The sequence below is a fragment of the Equus caballus genome, chromosome 7 (assembly GCF_041296265.1).
Source record: "Equus caballus isolate H_3958 breed thoroughbred chromosome 7, TB-T2T, whole genome shotgun sequence".
In the NCBI taxonomy this organism is placed as follows: Eukaryota; Metazoa; Chordata; class Mammalia; order Perissodactyla; family Equidae; genus Equus; species Equus caballus.
The window spans coordinates 47,707,428-47,730,390 of NC_091690.1; the positions used below are offsets into that span (position 1 = coordinate 47,707,428).

The 22,963-nt window shown below is 42.0% G+C and overlaps 2 protein-coding genes across 3 annotated transcripts; both read right to left on the reverse strand.

Annotated features, from left to right (window-relative positions):
* Positions 1 to 4,100: 4,100 nt before the first annotated feature.
* On the reverse strand, positions 4,101 to 5,027 carry LOC138925238 (zinc finger protein 791-like). The gene is made up of 2 exons (XM_070274997.1): positions 5,007 to 5,027; positions 4,101 to 4,971 (listed from the first exon to the last, which is right to left on the reverse strand). Exons 1-2 carry the CDS (start codon positions 5,025 to 5,027, stop codon positions 4,240 to 4,242), a joined length of 753 nt encoding a protein of 250 aa, XP_070131098.1. The 3' UTR covers positions 4,101 to 4,239.
* Positions 5,028 to 5,117: 90 nt separating this feature from the next.
* Positions 5,118 to 22,948, reverse strand: LOC100064422 (zinc finger protein 791-like). Of its 2 annotated transcripts, none has more exons than XR_011440938.1 (4): positions 22,510 to 22,948; positions 6,126 to 6,306; positions 5,861 to 5,921; positions 5,118 to 5,241 (listed from the first exon to the last, which is right to left on the reverse strand). XR_011440938.1 is itself a non-coding variant. In XM_070274008.1 (4 exons), exons 1-4 carry the CDS (start codon positions 22,510 to 22,512, stop codon positions 5,169 to 5,171), a joined length of 264 nt encoding a protein of 87 aa, XP_070130109.1. In that variant the 5' UTR covers positions 22,513 to 22,937; the 3' UTR covers positions 5,118 to 5,168. The 2 variants fall into 2 exon arrangements, 1 of the variants encoding a protein (XP_070130109.1); XM_070274008.1 differs by having other exon boundaries at positions 6,126 to 6,252; positions 22,510 to 22,937.
* Between the last annotated feature and the right edge of the window lie 15 nt (positions 22,949 to 22,963).

Genomic DNA, 22,963 nt, shown 5'->3' on the forward strand with positions numbered 1-22,963 from the left:
GTGACTCAAAGGTTTTGCTCATAGGCAGAGGCAGTCTCTAAGAACACACAGCTCCAAAGCTCTCTCCAAAGAAGCTGACTTCATTCAAAACAAATGTGTGCAAGTTCGAGACTAAAGGTACCTCAAAAACAATGGAAGATCTGATGGTCAGCAATGAAGAGAAGACTAGTATCTCCATGAGCGCAACAAACCCAACAAGCAGGCCCACTAGTTTCAAAGAGAACGAGGGAAAAAGATAAGGAAAGCCCTCTTGGGATCAGAACAAACCTTGGCCTCAAAAACTACCTCTACAAAGGGGTGGGAATTATCAGGGCACTGTCAAAGGGCACTGTCTCAGGGCACTGTGAAGAACAATAGCACAATCGGCCTACAATAACAGTGTAAGTCAGTGAAAGAGAGAGTCAGTGAGGGTCCTGTCAAAACCACTGTCGTCCCAATGTGACTGTAAGCATGCCCAAGAGTGTGCTAAAGTGGGGAAAATAGACGTCACTGAAATGTCAGCCGGTCACTAAGCAAATGAAGAAGCAAACAAGCAGCAGCCCTGGCAAGAACATGATCTAGAATGTCAATTTTTAACAGAAAGTTTATGATACATGAAAGGAAGCAAAGGAGTGACCCACAAACAGGAAAAAGGTAGGCAAGAGAAACTGTCCGTGAGAGGGTCTAGATGACGGATTTAACAAAGACTTCAGAGCAGCCATTATAAATATGTTTAAAGAACTAAGGGAGACTATGTTAAAGAGGAAAGGTATGGTAACAGTGTCACATGAAAGAATATCAATAAAGACAGAGAGGATATAGGTGGATGAGATTATGCAACCTAAAGAAAATAGAGAAGAAACAATGAAGAAAAATGTAAAGAGCTTTTTATAAAATATGGAACACTAAGTACTCCAACGTATGCATGACAGGAGTACCAGGAGACAACAGAGAAAGGATCAGAAAAAATATTCCGCCATTATTTCTTCAAATAAACTCTGCCTCTCTTCTTTTTCTGGGACTTCCATGATGCGTTGGTTTAACGGTGACCCCTAAGTCCCTTGGCTATGTTCTCTTTCCTTTATTTTCCTTTGCTCCTCAGACTTGACAATTTCAAATGACCTGTTTTCAAGTTCACTGATTCTTTCTTCTGCCTGTTCAAGTCTGCTGTTGACCCTCTAGTGAATTTTTCAATTCAGTTCTTGCATGTTTTCAGCTCCAGAATATCTCTGGTTATAAAAATAATTTCTCTCTTTTATATTCCCATTTTGTTTATATATGCTTTTCCTTAAGCTCTGAGGATATTTAAGACTGTTGTTTTCAAGTCACTGTCTACTAAGTCTGAAGCCTGTGTTTTTTTAGGGTTGGTTTCTGGAGATTTATGCTTTAATTTGTTCCTCTGAGTGGGCTATGTTTCCCAGTTTCCTTCTGTGTCTCGTGATCTTTTGTTGAAAATTAGCTATTTGAAAAAAGAACCACATCTCCTACTTTTTACAGACTGACTCCATGCAGGGGAAGACCTCTACTATCAGCCTGGCATGAAGGTTTAGGGTCTTCTCAGGTCTTTTCTGGGTGTGAGTCTTCCCTGGGTGTGTAGGTGTGTGTTTTTCCCCCAATTCCCCTGTATACATGGCTGCTTCTAAATGTATTAATTTCCCTAAGAGTCTCACAAGCCCAAATTGTGTAAGGAGATCTTTTGAGCACTCTCTTACTGATACAGCCCATTGTCATTTATGGTTTATGGTCATCCTTATTACTACCATTCATTACACCCTTCTCTTTGACTACAGATGTCATCCTGGCAGTCTTTCACAAAAAGGCACTGACAAAAATACGTTATAAGTTTTTGGTATTATGAATAAATGAGAAATTAGTTTCATGACAAAAATTGTAACTATAGAATAAAAAATAAAATCTGAGGAAAAAAATAACTTGTATGTACATGGTGGTAGTGACTCAGAATGTATAATGATTAATTTGACAAAATTACAAGTTGGTCTGAAAATCCACAGTTTCAATGGGATGTTTTAATATATCCTATCAGGAAATGGAAAAATACTTGTTAGTATACAAGTTGTCTGGAACAGTTAATAAAATATTTCTAAGAAACATCTACAGAAGCATTTGCTTGACCAAAAAATACACATTGTTTTAATAAAATCACATACAAATATAACTGAAAATGTGCTGAGGAATCTTGTTTGGCTCTGAGTAATTGGAAACACCCACAATCTGCCTGATAAGAGAAAGGTGCTAATTCTCACATGGAGGGCCTGGGTCAGAGCAGTCGCTGCACAGGGCAGTGGAGGAACAGATGCCCATGTGGTTCCTTTTGACTGCATCACTGTAGCTGCCTTGGTGGAATCAGGAACACACAGTCACTACACTGTTAGCAGAACAAGGTGTTTACTACACAAATCAGAAGTTATACAAATACAATCTAAAGAGTGGAGTCAGTACTTCAGAGAGCATTCTCAAACTGTGGGACTTGTGGAGGTATCTGTTGAAACCCACAGCTCTGAGAAAATGGAAACCAGGTAGTTACTGTTGGTTTTGAGAATACTCTTAGCTGGCAGGGCAAAGAATCAGGAGAATGGGCTGGAAGATGGTGTATGTGAAACTCCCAGGCATCTGTCTGTCTCTGTACCATGCTTCCCAAGACTAAGGCCTTCTTCACTTTGGCCTTTCAAACCTCACGCAAGTGAGGCTACTAGTGAATTCTAACATGGAACCATAAAAAGAACAATTTCTAGAAAATGTAGGACACATTCCCCATGTTGACATAATACATTCCAGGAGAGCTATCTCCAATTCTGCATTTTATTGTCCTATCACAGGTCTCTTTTCTTAATGTAAAGTCTATTATTCAAAGCATAGTCATAAGGAATGACAAAGAGTAAAGTGAAAAGATGTAAACAGTAATTCAAGTGACATTATACTCAATAATAAACTTTGCATACTTACAAATTTATGCCAACTATTTATTAGCAAGGAAAAAGGAATAAAGCTCTTCTGATGAAAGAAAAAGAAAGTTTTTCTCATAAGAAAGGGTACGGAATATCCAGTACCTGGCACACGAGGTCAAGAAGAAAATCCCAACAAATATAAAGACGTCATTTTTCAATGGCCCCTGACAGAAAAGTTAAAATATATTAAAATAACATAGGGGCCGGCTCCGTGGCCAAGTGGTTAAGTTCGCGTGCTCTGTTGCGGTGGCCCAGGGTTCGGATCCTGGGCACGGACATGGCACCGCTCGTCAGGCCACGTTGAGGCGGCATCCCACATCCCGCAACCAGAAGGACCTGCAACTAAGATATACAACTGTGTACGGGTGGGGGGGGGGGGGTTGGGGAGATACAGCAGAAAAAAGAAAAAAAAAAAAAGATTGGCAACAGTTGTTAGCCCAGGTGCCAATCTTTAAAATAAAATAAAATAAAATAACATAAAATTATAGAAAATTAAATCCACTGGCATATTAGATATACACTCTAGTTCACCCATGGATTCAACAGACTTAAAAATGGAAAGACAAAAATTTTATTAACTGATTTAAGAGAAAAAAACACTATGTATTAGATTTATGTATAAATGCTTAAAGAGTACATACCTACAGAATTATCTCACCTCAATGTTTATTTGCAAAACTATGAAGTATAAATCCATAATCCACAGGTCCACTTTAAGAATGAGGCAGTGATAAAGACAATATATTTATAATTGTGAAAATTAGTAAACAGAAAACTCATCTAAAATGTGGTCAGGAGGCCAGAAGGGGGAGCTCTTATGTCCTAGAATGACTGCAGACCCAACAGGAAGAAAAGCTTCCTCTTCTAGTCCAGCGACAGCTCAGCTGATGAGAGACGGCCACAATCAGCCAACGAAATGCCACCACACTTTGAACTCCTCGTCTCCTCCAACAGACTCTGTTTATAACAGCCCTCCCAACGTCCTCTTCCCCTCTATACATGAGTTTCTCTTCCCCTTATTGTTCATTACTTGCACGTGGTTCACCATGGTTGTGGACCCTGATTTGCAATGCTTTGCTATCCCGAATAAACCTATTTTTGCTGGAGAAATAAATGGCTATTTGCTTAAGGTTAACATAATCTTGCATTTCTTTCTTGTTCTGAAACTTATGCCTTATTATATATGAATTAACTTGCATCAGGCTTTCCCATGTGACTTACATTTAGAGGATTTCCCTCCATTGGGAGTTTTCACATGACTTTGAAAGTATTTGTTAAAACGGAAAACTTTCCCCTATTTTTCACATTTATAGGGTTTCTGTCCAGTGTGCTTTCTCATCACATGGCTTTTTAAGGATGAGGGCCAATTAAAAGCTTTCCCACAATGCTTACATTTAAGAGGTCTCTCTCCAGTGTGAGTTCTTCCAGGGATTTGAAATGTACTGGGACGACTGAAGGCTATCCCACATTGTTTACATTTATAGGGTTGCTCTCCAGTGTGCACTCGCATGTGTCCTTGAAAGACTGTGTGATAAACAAAGGCTTTCCCACATTCCTTACATTCATATGGTTTCTCTCCAGTATGAGTTCTTTCATGTACCTGAAAGGATTGGAGATAATTGAAGCCTTTCCCACATTCCTCACGTTCATAGGGTTTCTCTCCAGTGTGAGTTCTTTCATGTATTCGAAATGTATTGGGATTATTGAAGGCTTTCCCACATTCTTTACATTTATAAGGTCCATCTCCTATGTGCAATATCATGTGTGTTCGAATACTTGTGATGTAAATGAAAGTTTTCCCACATACCTTGCATGCATAGGGTTTCTCACCAGTGTGAGTTCTTTCATGTTTCTGCAAATCTAGAAATGAACTAAAGATTTTCCTGCATCTTTTACATTCATAAGGATTCTCAGGGTGAGTCCTTTCATGTCTTTGAAGAGACTGGCGATAACTGAAAGCTTTCCCACATTTATTACATGTAAAGGGTTTCTCTCCATTGTGATTTCTTTCATGTTTTTGAAAAGACTAGAGATAACAGAAGGCTGTTCCACATTCTTTACATTTATATGGCTTCTCTCCATATCCCTGATACTCACATGGTTTGTGTTGGGTGTGAAATCTGAGGTGCCTATTAAGGGACGAATGACACACGAAGACTTTTCCACACACACTGCATTCACATGATTTTACTGCAACAGGAGGTTTCTTGTTCAGATTAAGATTTAGAATCTGGCTGATGGTTCTCCACACTGACTACCTTCTTTACTTTCACAGAATCTCTCTCCCATAGAACTTCTATAAAAAATGAGAAGCACATTATGAATGGTCTGTTAATGAGTTTACATTTATTAATAGGTATTAGAATTACACCTTTATCATTTTCAGGGGAAGTTTATGTTTTCTGCCTTGTCTGAATTGTTTGAAAGTGAACAGACTGAACGTGCTGCAAGAAGGCTTGACCACAGTTATTTTCAAAACACCAACAGTCATCTGTGGGCTTTAAAATACTGTTTCCAAGTAAGCTATTTTGTAAACACTGAACATCTGTCATATTTAAGAAAACATTTTTGGTGAAAATTTTCTAGAAATAAATTTATTAGAAGCTGGGCTCATTTATTTTGCTTTTTAAAAAAATTTCGGGGCCGGCCCCGTGGCTGAGTGGTTAAGTTTGCGTGATCCGCTTCGGCGGCCCAGGGTTTCACTGGTTCAGATCCTGGGCTTGGACATGGCACCGCTCGTCAAGCCATGCTGAGGCGGAGTCCCACATGCCACAACTAGAAGGACCCATAACTAAAAATATGCAACTATGTGCCAGGGGCTTCGGGGAAAAAGGAAAAATAAAATCTTAAAAAAAATTTCATGATATACTCACACTCCCTGTGGGACGCTGCTTCCTCTTGTGAGGCCAACTCACCTTAAATTTCTCCCCTGGTTTTTGGATTGATCTTCAATGTCACGATATTCCCATTTTTTTCCTAAAATGCAGACCCAGAAAAATCACTATGATTATTAGAAATTACAGAAAAATTAATAGATTCTAGGTCCATGATGAGCTGTGACCATGCCTGCTTTATTTATGAAACTAGTCCCTTTCCACCTTCCACATCTTATGACAGTGTTGATAAGCAAGAAATACCTGTTTTCTAATTGACTAAGTGAAGGAATGTCTTTATTCTTACCCACTGAGGCCAGGTTCCTGAAGGTTTCCTGCATCACATCTCTGCAGAGTTTCTTCTGCAAAGGATTCAGCAGAGTCCACTCCTCCAGAGTGAACTTCACAGCCACATCTTCAAAGGCCACTGGGTCCTACACCATCCCACATATGTGTAGAGAATGGATGAGACTGACAGCACTGGGGATCTATATGTAAATCATAAGAAGTTCATATATGACCTCAAAACACTTATTCTATGACTTGGTTGTCAAAACTCTTACTCTCTGTACACACTCAATTCCTCATAAACGTAACTCTCAGGAGCACATAGAAATTATTCCCACAGTTTAACTCTGATCGCTTCGAGTCTTATTGCTTTCTAATGGCAGTTGAGAACACCTTGAAGAAATGAAAGTCATATGTCACTTAACAACAGGGATACATTCTGAGAAACGCGTTAGGCCATTTCATCATTGTGTGAACTTCATAGAGTGTACTTACACAAAGCTAGATGGTGTAGCCTACTACACACCTAGGTAAGATAAGATACAGTACTTATCTCATGAGACCACAGTCATATATGAGGTCTGTTGTTGACCAAAGTGCCATTATGTGGCACATGACCATAATGCTATAAAAATAAAAAGAGTTTCCATTTTAAGACCGTCGATTCCTTGTGAGAAAAACACTTTTATCTCCTTCCTTCTCATCCAGCATATCACTCGGCATGCCACAAGACACATGGTCAAATCTGGATAAAGTTTTAATGAATAAAACACACCGACAAACTGCAAGCTTTTTCTTTTATTCCCATCACCAAACATGAGAAGCCAGGAGGCTTATGGAAATCCAACTTCAACAAGGTCCAGCTGGCCATACCTTCCTGAAATACTTCAGGTCACTATAAAGATTCAGTTCCAGCAAGATGAATAAACATATTCTTGTGAAGAATTATTAACTTTAACTTGTTTGTTTAATATTTACCACAACATTCGTCCCAACTGTCCCATTTCATGGACCTGGCAATTTAATCAGAAGTTAGAGCTCAGGCATGAGGAAGAAGGCATACACTCACAGGCCTTAGGGCTGCTTCCTATCAATTGTTAACACACATACACACACATACTGAGACGACAGGATAACAGAAAAGCTCTTTCCAACAGAACTGTAACAGTGGACCCTGGGCCTTGCTGATCTTAAGGAACCAGATAAGAGTTGCAGTTTGCAAGTGAGTTCACCGAAGTCCACAATGGTTTACTGGTGAATATGCCCATCATTATAAAATACACGAAGGGTTCAGCAGTGCTCTCCTCCAAAAAAAGTAAAATCTCCTTTTTCCAATTTCAGAGGAAGTGATTTCCAATAAGCCACTCTAGAGGCTGCCTTTGCGCTTCTCTCATTTCTGTGCCCTCATGTGGGGCACAGGAACATGACACCCAACCCCTAACTAGGAAATCTTAAGCTGAATAATCCCTCTAGCCACTGGTCTCTGAAAAAAGATCATTAACCGACTGATGTCCATGTGCAAGGGACAGAAAAGGCTCCCAGACAGCAACTTTGGTGCTAGAATTTACCCATTCAGTAAAGCAACAGCAGAAGTGGAACACCTCTCTTGTGGGCCCAGGGTGTAAAACGAACTGCTGGGGCCAGCCCTAATTACTCTTTGTAGAGTGGCTCTGTAGCGCTTGCTCATAACCAAGTCCTACTACCTTGTGTGCAGAAGAGAACGAACATTAGCAGGCCTGAGACTGCTGATCCTTAGAAATGCTTGCTCACTAAGTTCATCCTTCAAAGGTATCCGAATTTGGGAAAGATCCCACCAACCTAACGGGTAGGAGTGGTTCCGTGTGCTTAAACTGTTTATGGAAACAATATGGTACATCCTGAACTCTTGTTCTCCTTCTGAGTCTGGACTTTTGTTACAGGAGAGAGTGCCTACATAATCAGACCTCAGAAAACACTCTGCACACTGAATCTCTAATGAACTTCCATGGTAGAAAATATGACACAAGTGTTGTCACAACTTTTGCTTGGGAAACTGAGCTCACCTTACGTGATTACACTAAGAGAGAACATTTAGAAGCTTTCATCTAGTTTCAGCCCAATCAAACTAGGTACTAAATAGACTAATGAAGGATGATTAACTATCCTAATACAAAAATTGAAAAAAAAATTTGGTAATGTCAAAGCAGAATGAAATAAGTGGAAAAAGGGCACATGTTCTTAAAAAGAACTCAATGTCATTGATCCCAAATTATATCTTTATAAAATTTCATAAATCCCCAAACAGACTTTTTAGGAGTCAACAGAAAGCACTTCTCCAAAGTGGCAGAACAATGGTCAGTCTTCTGAAGAACAAGGTAATAAAGACTTGCCTAACATGCATCAAAGACTTTCTAAGTATACTATTCCAGTCAGCATAGGATTAGCAGAAAGCTAACAAACAGACCGAGGGAAAGCAAGAGTCTTCCACAGGCCAGCAAGTATATGGAAAGCTGGTCAGGGACAGAGTGGGCAGTGCAGACCAGTGGCAGACATCATAAACACTTGAATATACATGTGGGGCAGGGACAAACTGTTTTCTAATCGGAAAATGCATTGTATTCCTCTCTAGTCCAAGGACAATAATAAATTTACTGTAGATTTAAATGTGAAAGATAAAACTAGAACACTTTCAGAAGTAGGGCAATTGTATTTTTGATGCAACTATAGGGAGAATTTTCTCATACAGGAAAAAGAGAGAGCCATAAAGGAAGAGATTGACAACTTCAAATACATTAAAATTAAGAGAGTTAAACAATAAAGTGGGAGAAAAATATCTGCAACACAGGCAATATAAAAGGATTAGTGTACAGAGGAAAAATGAATGCACATATGATGGAAAAAATGGGAAAATAACCAAAATATATTTAACAGAAGATGAAACACCATATATGAAAACAGGTCCATTTCCTCAGTAATGAGGAAATATCCAAATAAAACATTAAGTAGATTCCACCACATGCTGATTAGGACAAAAATCAGTCTATCTGATACTCTCAAGTGCTGATCATAGTAAACAAATAAACAGTTATGCTCAAACGTAGGAAGGGTCAGCTGATACAGTGCATTGCCATTTTCTGTAAATTTGAACTTGACCACAATCTACAGCGCAGCAATTTTTCTCCAATGTCAGAAAAGTTATTGTGGACCTGCACTTGGAGACTGATATAAGCATGACAGGAGCAGTATTTTTCACTAGAGTAAAAAATAAACTTGAAAAAGCACAAACACCAAAAGCACTGAAATGGGGAGTAAACTGGATGCCCCACAGTCTCAGGTACTAGCATGTGTGAAACATACCAAGGCAAAGAAACCACTGAAAAATCTTTTCAATGTAATTTCATTAATACTCTTTTATGCAAAGTTCAAAGGAGGCAAAACTAAAAAAATATTACTTAGTGAAAAATAAAAGATGCTAAAGGTATGAAGAATAACCACAGAACCAGGACACTGATCATCAAAAGGGCAAGATGGAGATGAGTCAGAGAAGGGAACATAAGGAGATTCTAACAACTACCCAAGGCCCATTTATGAACTTAGTGTGAGTGTGTGTGTGTGTGTATGTGTGTGTGTGAGGAAGATTCACCTTGAGCTAACATCCATGCCAATTTTCCTCTGCTTTGTATGTGGGATGCTTCCACAGCACGGCTGATGAGTGCAGTAGGTCTGCACCTGGGTTCTGAACCTGCAAACCCTGTGCTGTCAAAGTGGAGAGCGTGTAACTTTAACCACTCTGCCAGGGGGCCAGCCTCTCGCTTATGAATTTTGATAACTATTCCAAGGATATTTATAGTTATTATTATTATTTTTTCTTTTTTAAAGATTGGCACCTGAACTAACAACCATTGCCAATCTTTTTTTTTTTCCTGCTTTTTTTCTCCCCAGATACCCCCAGTATATAGCTGTATATTTTAGTTGTGGGTCCTTCTTGTTGTGGCATGTTGGATGCCACCTCACCGTGGCCTGATGAGCAGTGCCATGTTCGCGCCCAGGATCCGAATCGGTGAAACCCTGGGCTGCTGAAGCAGAGCACGTGAACTTAACCACTCAGCCATGGAGCCGGCCCCTACAGTTATTATTAAATACTGTCAAAAACTATTTTCTACATTCTTTTCTGAATATACTTGGTGATAAAAATTTAAAGAATTAACTAAATTTGGAGAAGAACATGATTTGTATATCTTTGTTTGCCCCATAACATGGCAGTCTGAGTTTTAATTCACAGTTTTGGCAGCAAAAATTGGTAACAAGCCAAGTGTCCATTTGGAAAGAATTGGTTACATCATCACAAGCACCTTTAGAAATAACCAAGGGTGGCATATATTGCTATGTAGAGACCTGCAAGTCCTACCAACCAAACAATTAAACAAAGTACTGCAATGTATATACCATGTTATCTTTTCTATAACCATTATGGTCACTTAGCAGAGGCAGATGAACCCCAGGCAAGATGTAGAGATGGATGACACCAACACATGCTAAGAATTACCAGACCAGACACTGAAAGTAACCATGATTGATATGCTAAGGGCTCTAATGGAAAGAGTGGACAACACGCAGGAAGAGATGGGTAATGTAAGCAGAGATGGAACACTAAGAAAAAAATCATAAAGGAATGAAAGAAAAACATTGTAACAGAAATGAAGAATGACTTTGAGGGGCGCAACAATGCACTGGAAACGCCTGAGAAAAGAATCAGGGAGCTTAAAGAAGTATCAACAGAACCTTCCAATCTGAAATGCACAGACTAAAAAAAAGAACAAAAATGACAAAACAGAATATCTAAGAACTGTGGGACAATTACAAAAAGCATAACATATACATAATGGGAATACCTAAAGAATAAGTAAAAAAGGAAGGAACAGGAAAAAAAAATGAGTCAAGCAATAGTGACTGAGATTTTCCTAAAATTAATGAAATACACCAAAAGCACAGATTCAAGAAGCTGAGAGAACACTAAGAAGGATAAATACCAAGAAATGCACAACCATGTTTATCATATTCAAAATGGAGAAAAATCTAAGACAAAAAATATAGTGAAAGAAGCCAGAGAAGAAAAACATCTTATTTATAGAGCAACAAGGATAAGAATTAAATTGGGCCTCTTTTCATAAACCACGCATGCAAGAAGGGAGCTTTGTGAAATAAAGTGTTGAAAGAAAAAAAGCCACCCAACTAAAATCCTGTATTGAGCAAAAATTAGCCTTCAAAACTGATGGAGAAATAAAGATTTTCTGAGACAAACAAAAATGGAGAGAATCTGTCATGGTACCCTGCTCTGCAAGAAATGTTTAAAGAAATTCATGAGAAAGGAAGAAAATGGTAAGAAAAGGTACAGCACTACAGAAGGAATGCATGATGGTAAAATAAAATCACTTGTTCTTCTTCTTCTTAATTAACCTGACATGTAACAGTTTGTTCAAAATAATAATAGTAACAACATAATTCAGTAATTATAACTTTTGGATAAGTGAAATGAACGACGGCAATGTTACAAGGGACAGGAAAGGAGAAATTGCAACGCTTTGTTATGAGGTACCTGCACATCCAGTGAAGTGGTACAGTGCTACCTGAGAGAGGACTCAGGTTAGTAGTAAACATCTACTGAAAAATCAAGGGCAACCACTCAAAAAGTTTTAAAAATGTGTAACTGATATACTAAGAAAGGAGAAAAATGGAATCAGGCAAAATGCTCAATTAAAGCCAGAAAAGGCAGACAAAAGGTAGAAGACAAAAAAGAAACAAAGAACAAGGGCAACAAATAGAAAAAACAAAAAATTATGGGAGCTATTAATCCAACTATATCAATAATCACTTTAAAAGTCAATGCTCTAAATACAAGTGAAAGAAACTGTCACAGCAGATAAAAAGATATCTAATTATATGTTATTCACAAGAAACACACTTTAAATATAAACACACAGACAAAAGGATGGAGAAAGACATACCATGCTAACACTAAACAAAGGAAAGCTGGCATCGCTATATTAACTTCAGACAAAGCAGACTTCAGAGCAAGGAAAACTTGCAGGGATAAAGAGCGACATTACAATAATGATGAGGGGTGAAGAGTCCAAGAAGACACAGCAATTCTTCATGTGTATGTACATAACAACAGTGTGGCAAAATCCATGAGGCAAAATTGATATGACTAAGGGAGAAATATATGAACCCACTATCATAATTGGTGACTTCGACACCTCCCTGTTAGGAATTAATAAGAGTTCCAGCAGGCAGAAAATCAGGAAGGACATATTTGAATTGAATAGCATCACCAAACAACTAGATTTAACTGAAATCCATTTGAAATACTTCATGTAACAGCAGCAGAACACACATTCTTCTCCAGGTCACAGGAAACATTCTGGTACCTAAAACACACCTTAACAGATTTGAAAGTATAGAAATCATAAAAAATATACTCTCAGAGCAAAATGGTATTAATCTAGAAATCAATAACAGAAGTTGGGAAACCTCCAAATATTGGAGATTAAACACCACACTTCTAAATAATACATGAATAAAAGAAGTCTTAAGAGCAATAAAAAATTATTTTGAAGTGAAAATACAATTTATCAGAGTTTGTGGGATACAGCAAGAACAGCGTCCAGAGGGAAATTTATACTACTGAATGCATACAAAAGAAAAGAAGAAAGACTGATAATCAATATGTAAATATCTACCTTAGGAAATTACAAAAGGAAAAGTGAATTAAACCCAAAGTACAAGAAAAGAAATAATAAAAATTAGAAATCAATGCAATTGTGGGAAATCAATAGAGAAAATTAACAAAACCAAAAGCTGGTTCTTTGAAAAGATTAATAAAATTGATAAACATCAAGATAACCAAGAAAAGCAAGAAAAAAAGAGGGAAGACAGAAATTATTAATCCCAGAAATCAAAGGAGGGTACAGGCGTACCTCACTTTAATCTGCTTCACATATTTTGCACTTTTTACAAGACCCTCCATCAAAGATTATGACTCAGTGAAGGCTCAGATGATGGTCGGCACGTTTTAGCAACAAAAAATTTTTTAATTAAGGTATATACGTTATTTTTTAGACATAATGCTACTGCACACTTAAAAGACTGCAACATAGTATAAACACAACTTTTATATGCACTGGGAGACCAAAAAATTCATGTCACTTGCTTTATTGCAGTGGTCTGGAACTGAACGCACAATATCTCCAAGGTATGCCCGTAAATGAAAATGAAAAAGCATTTGACCAAACCCAACATCCATTTATGATACTAAGAAAAGAAGGGAACCTCCTCTTCTTGGGAAAGAACATCTACAAGAAATCTGCAGCTAAAATCATACTTAGTGATGAAAAACTAGATATTTTCCTGTGAGATCAATTCCTAGTACAAAAAGTCATAGTTAATTAAATAAGACAAGAAAAAGAAAGAAACAGTATACATAATGGAAAGTAAGAAATAAAACTGTCTTTACTGCATATGATGATTGTCTATGAAGAAAATTTCAAAGAACCCACACAAAGAAAATTCCTAGAACTAATAAAAGTATAGACAGGTTGAAAGATACAATGGTAATATACAGAAGTCAATGATTTCCCATAGAGCCACAGAAATTTAGTCAACTGATCTCTGACAAAGGACCAAAGGCAATTCAATGGAGAAAAAGAGTCTTTTCAACAAATAGTGCTGGAAAACTGGACATCCACATGCCAAAAAACAAAAACAATCTAGACATAGACCTTACACATTTCACAAAAATTAACTCAAAATGGAACATAGATCTAAAATGTAATACAAAACTATCAAACTTCTAGGAAATAACATAGGAGGAAATCTAGATACAATACGAAAAGCAAGATTCATGAAAGAAAAGAATGGTAAGTTTGACTTCACTGAAACAAAAAATTGCTGCTCTGCAGAAGACAGTGTAGAGAGATTGAAAAGACAAACTGTAGCCTGGGAGAAAACTCTTAAAACTCAACAATAAGAAGAACCTAAGTAAAAATGAGCTAAAGATGTGAACACGCAACTTGCCAAAGGAAATATACAGATGGGAAATAAGCACATGAAAAGATGCTCATCATAATAGGTCATCAGGGAATTGCAAATAAAACAAGGAGGTAACCACTACACTCTTAGTGGAATAGCTAAAATTTCAAAACACTAAGAACATCAAACGATGGCAATGATCTGGAGCAAGAGGAATCCTCAATAACTGCTGGTGGGAATGGAGAATGCTGTGCCTTCTTTGGAAGCCAGGTAGTTTTTTAAAAAAACTAAACGTACTCTTACCACAAAATCTAGCAATCACACTCTTTACCCAAATAAGTTGAAAGCTTATATTCACACAAAAAGCTGCATGTTTACAGGGGTTTTATCAATAATTGCCAAAACCTAGTTAACCAAGATATCCTCCAATAGGCGAATGGATAAGCAATCCATGGTACATCCATTTGATGACACGAGCCCAGCACCATATAACTGAGAAGGGAAAGAGTGCCTTGGTTCCTAACAGTAGTGGCTGCAAGTTTGACTTGGATAAGGAGTGTCCTGGTGAGGCCTTGTACTGTGGATTTAGCATATGTGGAGATAAGTGTTCCTTTTATTTCTATCTTGGGTACCTGTCAGGCAAGAGATTCTCAGAGTCCTTTTACCACAAAGGGGAACTCTCAGAGACAGACCTAAGAGTCTTTCTCTAAGATATGTACAGATGAGTTGATTTTTGTGAAATGTGTAAGGTCTATGTCTAGATTCTTTTTTTTTTTTTTTTTTTTTTTGCATGTGGATGTCCAGTTTTCCATGTACAGATGGAGCTAACTGTTGGTCATAGCTCAGATGACTGCCTGATGTTTGGTCAGTTGTCCAACCTGGGTCCCATCCTTCATCAAGGATGTCCCCGATTAAGGGATGAAAAGCAATGACTTGTCCTGAGCTCCATCATGTAAGATTGTGACGATGTCACCTGAAGTCCATGAACTCTCCATTGCTGCTCACTCAGTTAAACCCAAGGGACTCCTCAGGGAGCCAAGGGGTCTGGGAGAGGAGTGACCTCCTTTAGCACCATGGCATTTGGCAGGGGACTGGGGGGAGGAGAGGCCACCTCCTCCTGCAGGTGGGATATGCTGGAGGGTGCAGGTTTGGCTCCAAGTCTTACCACAGAATCTAGCAATGACTGCAAGGTCTTGGTAGCCGTGCTGAGCTCCTGGGGTGCTGTTTCCAGGTCCTGAGTCATAATGGGCAGCTGGGGGGAGGGTGACATGCTCAGGGCCCAGGAGAACCCCTATTTACAGGAGAGCCCAGTACTTGGTGGTAATTGCAGCTCTAATGACATATAGTGTGGGCTGAGGAGGGCAGGGTCTTGCATCAGAAGCCCACGGACAACTTAAGGCCATCATGGGAACTCCAGGAGGCACGCTGGAAGGTCTGAGGCCTCTATACTGAAGGAGACACCGAGGGCGCTAGCCAGAGTCCCTGTTGGATGCAATTTAAACACAGTCTAGAGCCTTCTGTGATAGGAGTGCCTTCAAGGTGGGCCAATTTGCAAGTAACAGCATAAATGGGCTTAAGTAAAAGCAAGGAATATGTTATCTCCAGAAGACCAAAATAATCTAGCCAACCTTGTGGGTGCTGAGAGGGACAATAGCTATTTCTTCATGGTGTCAGGGACAGAGTGGCCCCTTGTTTATCAAATAAGTTTGAGGAAATTAACCAAGGTGTCAGGCATCTCCCTTTATGTGTGGGTTATGGCCCATCTGCTTTTTGTGAGCTCCTCTGTTCAATACTTGTATGTCCTGAATATGAAATGAACTTCCTCAGAAGAGGATGTCGTTAATGTAATGTCATCCCTGTGCTCCTGGAGCAAGGGCAATGCAGTTCAGACCCTGCCTGCAGAGGCTGTGTGCACTGGCAATGGTGGTGAGGTTCCCTGAGGGTAACCCAGTAAAGGGGCACCACGTCCCTTCAGAGGGGAATGCCCAATGCAGCTGAGAGGCTGTGGACACAGGACTGGACAGAACAGACTTAGCCGAATCTGTGAGAGCAGAGGCAGAGTGTTTACCAGTTGCTGATTGGGTGGAGTCAGTAATTTCCATGATGTTGGGGACTGGGTACGGGGCTTATTTGGTGTGACCACAGCCTCCAGGTTGTGGCAATCCACTGTGAGGTGTCGTTCATTCTTCCAGACTTAAGAAGAGGCCAAATCCAGCTGTTCAAAGGAGAAGCACTGAGGAGAATTACCCCTTCACTAAAGAGGTTTTGTATAATGGTTTTGTTTTTGTAAATATTTTTGAATTTCTGTATATTATGATGTTTGACAGCTTAGAAAATCTTTTTGGCTGGGGAGACTGCCCCTGCCTGGGCTCGCCAGTTCTTGAGATAGCAAAGGGTCCAACTTGAAGCAAGCCTTTGATAAGCAAACTAAATAACCCAGAGCTAGACCTTCTCTACCTGGCCTTAACCCATCTTTCCAAGTTTTCAGTCTTGCCCCCATCCCATAAGGCTAGAGGTCAGATCCAGGGCTCACTCTCTCCTGGGACCCATCCACCATAAACTGTCCACGGGTCAGACAGTTATTCCTTTGATACAGGAACCATCTGAGCCTAGACTTCACAACAAAACAAGAAGCCCCGTCAGGTGCAGCTGCATACCATTCTGCTGACTAACTACTCCTGGTCTGGGTGCTTTCACTGGTTTACAGTCTGAAGGCCAAAAAGCCTGCAAGTAAGCCATGGTTTCAACCAAACATGGCAAACACCAAGACCCAAATCTACTGGGGTAGGTACCCACTTGGAAGGGATACTCCAGTCCCACATCCCAGATGACATCACCCCAGCCCAGGAAGTAACTGCTGGAGAGGACGTCGCCTCAGACGACATCACCTCAGCCCAAGGTTCACCTTTGGAGATGTCTTCACCACCTGTGCTGGAGACAACTTCATCTTAATACTAAAACCTCCTCCCCAGTGACCTTATGGACTGCCTCTCCTACGGCATGAAGTGGACACAGGACTATTGCTTCTCTTCCTTTAATATAGGGATTCTATGTTTCTGAGCTCGTTGTCTGCTTAGCCCATGATCTTGGTATATTCCTGGCTCTCTGCTAAAATGGACACCCCTACAATCCCAGGCCTAAAGGGAAATCTGGCAGAGCTTACTACTGTCTGCACCATTCTAACAACTCATAAGCCCCAGGAGGCACCTGCCTCTTATCAGTCAACTCCTTGACTCCTGGTAAGAGGACCACTCACTCCCCAGTGCCTTCTCCCATCTCTTCCTGCTTTCCACCATGACTGCCATGACCACTCCTTCCCTTTAATTACACTCAAACACCACTCATCTTTACAGATGTTACCGAGCAAAGGGGCATGATCTGCTTGCTGCAAGACAAAAGCCAATCTTCAAGAGGCAAGATGGTGGCAGAGAAAGGGCATTTATTAAGAGAGAAGCTGGCAAATCAGAAGATGGTGGACTAGCATCCTAAAGAACCATGTTAAGGGGACACAGAATCTTGAAGCAGTTATATAGGCCAGTGGGTTATAGGGGAGGGGTTAGGAATGTTGACCCTCTGATGTTATGGAGTCTTCCAGTCTCCATTGATGATGGCTGTCAGCATAGACTCTCTGTTTGGGGTCAGCACATTCCTAAGGAACTCAAAGAACAAAGTTCCTGTCTTATTGCAGCTGGGAGGTACATACACAAGTTGGGGTCATAAAATCTACAGAGCAGGTGGATCTCCTGGAGGGTGCAACTCCAGCTGGGTTAGTCAGTCACAGGTCATTCAAAGTTACAATATGGTTTCTTTTCTACAATATGGCTTCCCTTATGTCAACCTTGTGTTGAGCTGGTATCACACATACTTTACTAACTTATCATTTCATACCCTCCCACAACAGAACCGCCACCTTGACCTGAGTACATCCCAACACACTTCACAACTCCACCAAGATAATGTTAGAGACGCCCAGAATTTCAGATTGATTTTGGCTAATGCCATATAATGGGGAGCTTAGCTACGGGCTGGCCTGCAGACTCCTTGTATTTCTACTTGTCTTCCTCCTTTATTCTCATAATAAAATATTTTCTATGCTGTTCAGGGAAACTTACGCCTAACTCTCTAGAAATCTCCACTATAATCACCCAAATCTTTCCTTAATATGATGACAAAACATCAGAGGACTGATTGTACTGTAAATATTTTTAATTTTCTGTATATTGTAATGTTATGACATCTTAAAAAACCTTTCTGGCTGGGGAGAGACTGCCCTTCCCTGGGGGAGCTGATTTTTAGAGACAGCAAAGGGCCCAGCTGGGCACACGTCTTTAACATGCAAACAAACCAATCCAGAGCCCAGAGCGGACCTCACCCTCCTTTCTCTGGCTGTGCACCCCCGGGGAGCAATAACCTCCCTCCTTAATAGTCTCAGGGCCAGGAGCCAGGCAACTAGGGATCACCCCTATAGCCCAAAGCCCACCAAAATTATTCAAACAGCCAGTCCTAAACTGCTCGCTCAGCTGTGCTTTGCCTGTCCTGGAGAAACCCCAATAAAGTCTGTAGCCTAAACACTATCCAACGGGGTCTTCTGCCTCCTGACAACCCTGGTGTCTTTCCCAGGTGGCCCTGCATGGCACGGTGTGCAGCGTAAGTGCCTGACAATACGGCACTTTTTGATTGTAATGTAAGTGCCTGACATTAAGCTTTTGACTGTGGAGGCACCTGTTTCAAAGACATCCGCTGGCAGCTACACTGCCAGATAAAGAGCCATGCTGCCCCACCCAAGAAGCTCCCTATTTAGAAAGCCCTGGGTGACCTAGATAACCAACGACTTGAGTGACCCTGCTTTTCCCATCCTGCGCTTTTATTCCTGTTCCTATAAGTTTGCCATTAAAGAGTGAACCCGTGAAACCCTAGCCACCCCACCCTTGGACCCCAATAAAGGCAGAGGCCCCTGGTCTGCTCATGCTCTCGCTCTCTTCTCCTTGGGCCTGCCACTGTTAAAAAGAAATGACAGGCTGCACATGGAGTCACCTGACCTAAGCCCACCAAGACTTAACACCTCACCTAGCTTCGGCTTCAACCTCCCCCAGGAACGCAGTCTTAACTGGTCAGTCTGGAATTTTCTGGTCAGCACCAATGAAGTAATCCCCTGATAGATCCTTTTTGTCCCCCAAAGTGATAAATAAATGACAAGCAATAGCATATATTGGGGTATCTGAGGAAGCCATTTGGTTAAAAACTAATTCGGCCTGACCTTGTTTTTCCAAGAGGGCCTGACGTGGCCTGTTGAGCATGCACTGTACATCTGCTTTAAACATTCACAATGCCTCAAAGACAAGAACGATGCCCTTAAAGAGAAGGTGTATCTTCCCCCATCGGCATTCCCCTAAGGAAAAGCATCTCTCCCTAAAAACTAAGGACCACTTAAATGTAGTAGAATTCTCAAAGATTTACATAATATGAGTAATTTTCCTCATATTAATTAAGATAAAAATTCAACTACATTCCTCACATCCATTAAAATAGGAATTCATTTGCCTTAGGAATAGTACAGCCTTTTAAATGTCAAAGTTCCCTAGGGACATGGACACACACAAAATGATCAAAAACTGGAAAACGTGGGGCCGCCTAGTGGCGTACTAGTTAAGTTTGTGCACTCCGCTTTGGTGGCCCAGGGTTCGCAGGATCCCAGGTGTGGACCTGCACACCGCTCATCAAGCCATGACGTGGCAGCATCCCACATACAAAATAGAGGAAGATGGGCAAAGATGTTAGCTCAGGGCCAATCTTCCTCACCAAAAAGAGGAAGAATGGCAACAGATATTAGCTCAGGGCCAGTCTTCCTCACCAAAAAAGAAAATTCACCTGAGAACTTAAAAACACCCATCTCACATCGTGAGGTTCTCGTGCCTCAATGTAACCAAAATTCTATTTGGTTCCACAATTTTCTTGCCTTACTCACATCATATCCCTCAATCAACGTAACATTTTGAAAGCAGAAGAAACTAAAAATGTTACATCCTCACATGGGGAATAAAATTACAAAATGCTAAGGGAAACTACAGTGACAGGGCCCCTGTATTCAATTGGTCAAGGAATCCAAAGGAAAAAAACATGAATATTCGAATCAGATCAGACAAGCAGCCTGTTTCCCCAGAGTTAGGAAGGAAAAACCACATTTAGAAAGCTAAACACCTTCCTAAGCTCAGGGTCCAGACTCTCCCCAAGAAGTGAGGGGAGGGCACCTGAGTAGCCACAGGAAGGAGCTCTGGGAGCCCCACACACCCTCCTCTCCCCAGGGAACAGTGTACATGCTCCCTCTCTCAGGCTCCATTCTCACGGTGAGGAAACTTGGCTGGATCCAGTTTAAGGTTCTGACCCAAATGGACCCCCAGATTAATGGGCCCTAATCCAGGACACAGAGCTCCTGACTCTCACAGACTTTCTCAGTGTAAACGTATTACTCTCTGAGTGCACCTACACTGTGCATGCAAAACTCCAGTTATGTCTAGAAACAAGCCCAAGGGAACCACAGCGACAAGCTCAGAAAGGGCGTGACTCCCCACCCCATGAGCACGTGCACCCCCAGCTGTCCAGGGCTCTGCAGCTCCTCTCAGGATAAAGGCTCCTTCCATGGGGGTGTGAGCAGTAGGACACCTGCAGGGGAGGCTCCCCAGGAAGGACAACTGGGCCTTCAAGGCCTTCCCTCTGCAGGCTCAAGGGGGCCTTAGCTTAGACTCACTGCCCTCAGGCTCTGCTCCTCACTGGAGGTGATCTGATATTTAATTTTTTTTAATTTTTATTTATTTATTTACTTTTTTAGGAATATTAGCCCTGAGCTAACTGCTGCCAATCCTCCTTCTGCTGATTGGCCCTGAGCTAACATCCGTGCCCACCTTCCTCTACTTTATACGTGGGACGCCTACCACAGTATGGCTTGCCAAGCGGTGCCATGTCCGCACCAGGATCCGAACCAGCGAACCCCCGGCCGCCGAAGTAGAACGTGTGAACTTAACAGGTGCACCACCCGGCCCACCCCACGATCTGATATTTTAAATACACAAACCCAGTGTTTGAAGAACCAGCAAATTCACTCAAACCCAGTTTTTATGTGGAAAGCATGGAAGAAAATCGTAAGGCACCTTTTCTAGTTCAACCAGAAAACTCACAAACATCTGTTCTTTCACAAAATGAAGATGTCAGTTAATTACTATTTCCATGGCAAGAAGTTGTTTTGCAAACAATTTATCATATTTGAACAATTCTAGGTGTTGTAAGTCCAAGCCCCAGAGTTTCACTTGAAAACATCCAAAAGCAAAGAACAGACCTCAGAAACGAACTACACAAGCTCAGGAAAGAACAAACCTCAGAAAAGAACTACACAAGCTCAGGGATGGAAAAAAAGGAAAAGATTTTTAACAAATGCAAAGTAATACTGGAATATTTTACTTTCTCTGAAATTCACCTCTTTCTGCGTCTTTGAAAATATTTTATACTGTCTTTCAAACTCTATTGATGGACCAAATTTTACATTTATTGAAAAACAGGCTCAAAGAAGTGAACAAATCTTTTCAGGCTGACAAACCAGGTGGGGACAGTGCTGACAGGACAGATCACCCAGGAAAATTTCTCAAGAGGAACCTGCACCCAGAGGATTTCCCACAGGATGTCTGTGCCCAGGAAGATCCTGGGGGAGACGCACGAGGATTTCATACAACGTGGTTCCAGGCAGTTATAGGCTGCTTTTCTCTCGTGTAAAATATCCACACACACAAAACAAATATTTAAAAAGAGCCATTCATGGCTCTGTGGAAAAATGATGAACAAAATACTGCGTCTGCTTGAAACGCACCACAGAGAACGAATAGTTGATAACGATGCTGTGAATCGGGGAGGGGAGTGCGGGAGGGATCTGGAAATTCAGGGATTTACTGTCGGTCCTGGAAGACCTGGGGGGACAGGGTAGTGGATTTGAGATCCTGCTCCCCAGACATTTGTAAAACTCAGGAGAAAACAGGTCCCCTCCGAGGAAAAAGGAGGCCCTGGGGACCCACAGACCGCAGCCCCTCCGGGCACGGACCCCGGAGACCGAGGCCCGACTGTCCTGCGGGCCCTCCCGCGGGCCCCGCACCGTCTGGGACACGCGGGGCTGCGGGCGCACAGCGGCCCAGAGACGCTCCGGCCCAAGTCGCCGCGCGCAGGGACCACAGGACGCCCGGGGCCCGGCTGCCAGCCCCGCCCCCACGCTACGGCCGGAGGGGCCTGAGGGCCGAGCGGCGCCACCGCGGACTCGGGGCTGCAGACCCCGGAGGGGACCGCGGGAGGCCGGGCCCGCCCCGCCGCTTTCCACCAGCCGCTCCTCCCGCGTCCTCACCCCGGGGCCGCACGCTCACCATTTCCCGGCTTCCGGCGTCCCCGGCGTCGTCTCTTTGGCTCCCGCGGCGGCGCCGGTGGCAGCGCGAGCGGGGCAGAGGGAGAGCCGCCAGACCGTCACCTGGCAGTCGGGAGGCCGAAGCAGCCCGGAGCGAGCAGAGACGTGCAGGCAGCTCATGCGTCGCTCCACCCACCTACCTCAGCAGCGCCCCTGATTGGACAGTTCGCAAGGCCCCGCCCCCGTCGTGAATCTGTCCCCGCCAGCGGCAGTCGCATGTAAACGGAACTGGGTCTCGACACCTGGTTGGACCCTGCAGCTCTTTCTGAACTCGGGGGACAAGTGTGTACAGGGAATTCCGGAGTCAGTTTCCAGATAGAACTAAGCCCTTGTCCAGAGCAAGAGGAGCGTCCAGGTCAGGCCGGACCGGGGTCAGGGTCTTGGGATCACGCTGCGAGGCCGCTCATGGAACCGTG

Bases quoted from the DNA above. Each gene is read 5' to 3' on its own strand.
- LOC138925238 (XM_070274997.1), bottom strand. From the start codon at position 5,027: ATGGAGAGAAGCCATATAAAT. The intron at 4,972-5,006 runs GTAAAGAATGTG...TGTTATCTCTAG, and splicing joins TGGAGAGAAGCCATATAAAT to TCTTTTCAAAAACATGAAAG.
- LOC100064422 (XM_070274008.1), bottom strand. The intron at 5,922-6,125 runs GTAAGAATAAAG...TCTGCATTTTAG, and splicing joins CAGGAACCTGGCCTCAGTGG to GAAAAAAATGGGAATATCGT. The intron at 5,242-5,860 runs GTGAGTTGGCCT...CATTTTTTATAG, and splicing joins AACCAGGGGAGAAATTTAAG to AAGTTCTATGGGAGAGAGAT.